Here is a 3,171-nt window from a genome sequence, read left to right as displayed (position 1 = left end):
AATGTGCACATACAGAGGATTTTACAAGGGTAAACTTACTTATCCATTGATTGCTCAAAAATACATTTTAAGTGGAAAGTCTTCCTGGTAAGAGTGAACTGCATGAGCTTTGAACTTTAAACAAAATAAATAATAAAAGAGAGCACAGTAACATTAAGAAAAGAAGGCATGAAAAAAAGGCATGCTGTTGCAGTCTGAGGAACTTTTTTCCTATTGATCTTTAGATATGAAACCATAGCAGAAAGTTCTAACAAACCAGAATTCATATCAGATGCAAGAAATTTTCACGGGGCCACTATTCATTCGCTCAAACTCCTGCCCAGCAGCTGCACCTTCCTGCTAGTGCCTCCAGGACCAGCAATGCTGCGTTTGTCTGAGCCCTGCGCAAACTACCCATGAATTAGCAAACCTGAACCCACAGTACGACCGGAGAAGAAAGGAGCGCCTGGAATTTCGGGGGTTTGTTTTGCAATTTTAAGGCATATAATGCAAACTCGCTCTCGCCGCAGCTCGCCCACCCTGTCTTGGCCAAGTGGGAAGCTTCTGCCAGGGCTGGGGACCCCGGAAGGTGGCGGGTAGCTCTCTGCTAACATTATTACAGCGTTCTGAATCCTGAAACACCATTTACAAAACACACCCTCTAGGCAACTGACTCAAAACTTATCGTCTAACCGTGTAAACCAGCCATAACCCAAGATCGTTACTAGAGAAGGGCGGGGGGAGGCTCCTACAGATTTTATAGTAAAGCACACTGGTTTTCCTAGGAAAACGGTCGGTATATTTTTAAATAAACTTCGTTGTTTACTTATTTAACTTACGATAGCCACGCAAACTAAACAAAAGCTTCACTTCCATGCCATCGTTTCAGGCAAATTCCAACTAACTTCAAGCACATCCTTTAGCAACAGGCAGGAAAGCTGCTCAGTGAGCGTTCCTTTCTCACACTCCCGCTGTCTTTCACTTGACAACGATGTGCAAAATCAGATCAAAAGGCTAAAACCAGAAGAAAACAGCTACTTTAAAAAAGATACTTGGAGGTGTTTTGACCTGCTCTATCTACTAAAAACAAAACAAACAAACAAACAAACAAAGATAGCGAAAGTCAAAAGATGCAATCCTACAAAGTGAAGATGTAGAAAACCCCTCTCTACTTTCCCAGCAAGATAATTTCCATCTCAGCTTTCCCTTTCTCTGCTCATTTTAAGAGGTTCCAAATTCTTTCATAGGAGGCCGATGAAAAACCAATAAACCCTAACGTTATCCCCAACTCCTGCTCCAAACTTCGAGCGGAAGTACAAATAATACCGGACGAAAAATAAATACGTTTACTGAGATGAGAAAAGGGATTATGCTGAGTAAACGGCAAAACTCGAGCACACTCAAAGCGCACAAAACTCAGCTAAAAAACAGAAGTCGCCTCCCGGGTCCCAAATGACTTTTTAAGCAATGTTTTGGCAGAGCTACGCGAAGCGAGCGCTTATATATTTGCCGCTTTACGAAGAGGGCGTCCCAGTGAATTTGAAAGCCGTGTAAATGCCCACAGAGGCAGGACAACATCCCGCAAACTTTCCGACGTGGTTTATCGCGCCGAGCCCGGTCACCTCGCACGGCACCACAGGGAGCGCGGAGCGGCCGCGGGAGCGGAGGGCCCCATGCCAGCGCTTCCACGGGAAATTGCCGGGGGAAGTCCAAAGTGGTTCTGACTGGCGGGGCCGGGCGGCCGAGGGGGTACCGCCGCGCCCCAGTCCTCCCTTACCTGCCCGCCTGAAGCGCTTCTGCCCCACGCCGCCCGCCGACCCCCGGCGCTCGCGCGCCTCATGGCCGCTGTTGGGGGAAGGGGGCGGCCACTGCAGGCAGGATGCTGCCCGGGGCCGCTCGTCCCCGCCGGCCCAGCCGCGGCTCTCGCCGACCACTTGTCACCCTGCGTCCCGGGGCGGGTACGGGCAGGGGTACGGCCCCTCCGCCGCCCGCCAGACTCCTCCGAAATTCCCCTTCTCCCGGAGGGATAGGGAAAAAGTGGAGAAGAAGGGGGGGAAAAAAAAAACAAACCACCACCCCAAAAAAAGAGAAATAAAAAGATGTTTCACACGCTCCCTTTCCAAATCCTGGAGGACACAAAGCCAGCGTTTATTCCTCGCTCACCGACTTGGAAGGGAGGGGGAGACGGAGGAAAAAAATAAAACCAAAACACAACCTTAAGGAAAGAAAACGAGCCCTGCGCTGCCCGGAGCTTCCGCGCTGGCGGCCGCCGAGCCCCTCTCCGGCGCGGCGGCAGCTCCGGGACGGGGCGATCCCTCCCGCGGCCCGGCCCGGCGGCAGCAACTTTTCCGCCTCCGGGAAGCTTTCGGTGCAGCCGGAGGCCGGGGCTGCTCGGCGGGGGGGGGGGGGCAAGAAAGTGGGTGCCCGGAGGGGAGGTCCGCCCCTTTCAGGGGCCGGCGCGGGCAGTGTGTGTGGCCGGACGGGGCATCCGTCCCACGGGGCTCCTAGATCAGCCGCCCCGCGGCAGCCCCACTTTGTTCTCCCGCTCCGCGGGGCGCGGAGGAAGGCACGGATCCATCTCCTGAGGGCTCAGGATGCCAGGCCGCCCCGCGGGGGGAGGGCGGAGGGAAAATATAAAAAAACGGAAAGAGTTTGGAGTTTCGTTAAGAAACAGGCGAAACAAAACGCCGAGATGAAAAAAAAAAAAAAATAGAAGCCAAGAACTCGGAGCAGAAGCGCCGCAGGACCCCCCCCCGCACGTCGCTCCGGGAGATCCAGCTGTCCCGCTCCGCTGCCCGGCGCGGCCCCGTCTCCCTGCAAGGTAAGTTGATCTATTTTGTGTGTATTTGTGTTAATATGTGTGCGACGGAGAGAAGAACTCACCATTTCGCTGGGATAACAAGGCCAGATCGGTGTCGGATTGGAAATGCTGAGGCTTCGCCTGCTTCCTCCTCGACATGCTGGCTCAAACATCAGCTGGGGCAGAATAAAAAATTACTAAAAAAACCCCCAAAACCAACAAACCTCAAAATTACGAAATCCAGCCTCCTCAGTCCTCCGCGCATGTGTCCTGCTATAATTATGATTATCAATAATGCATTGCGATTAATCCTAAAGGGGCTCTTTGAAAGGCGATTGGCATATGACACATGGCCAGCTCTATTCAAACCAGCTCGCCTTAATCAATTAGGC

At 52.3% G+C, this 3,171-nt stretch overlaps 1 protein-coding gene across 1 annotated transcript in view; it reads right to left on the bottom strand.

Moving 5' to 3' along the window:
- LOC115619044 (sal-like protein 1) overlaps positions 1-2,951 on the bottom strand; it is a 13,412-nt gene extending 10,461 nt beyond the window's left edge. Inside the window, 1 exon segment of the mRNA XM_030511059.1 lies at positions 2,863-2,951. Within this exon segment, the coding sequence (XP_030366919.1) occupies positions 2,863-2,938 (76 nt within the window). The 5' untranslated portion in view covers positions 2,939-2,951.
- Positions 2,952-3,171: the final 220 nt, after the last annotated feature.

This window comes from Strigops habroptila, chromosome W (genome assembly GCF_004027225.2).
Source record: "Strigops habroptila isolate Jane chromosome W, bStrHab1.2.pri, whole genome shotgun sequence".
Classification (NCBI taxonomy): Eukaryota; Metazoa; Chordata; class Aves; order Psittaciformes; family Psittacidae; genus Strigops; species Strigops habroptila.
This window is presented reverse-complemented; position numbering and strand designations above follow the sequence as displayed.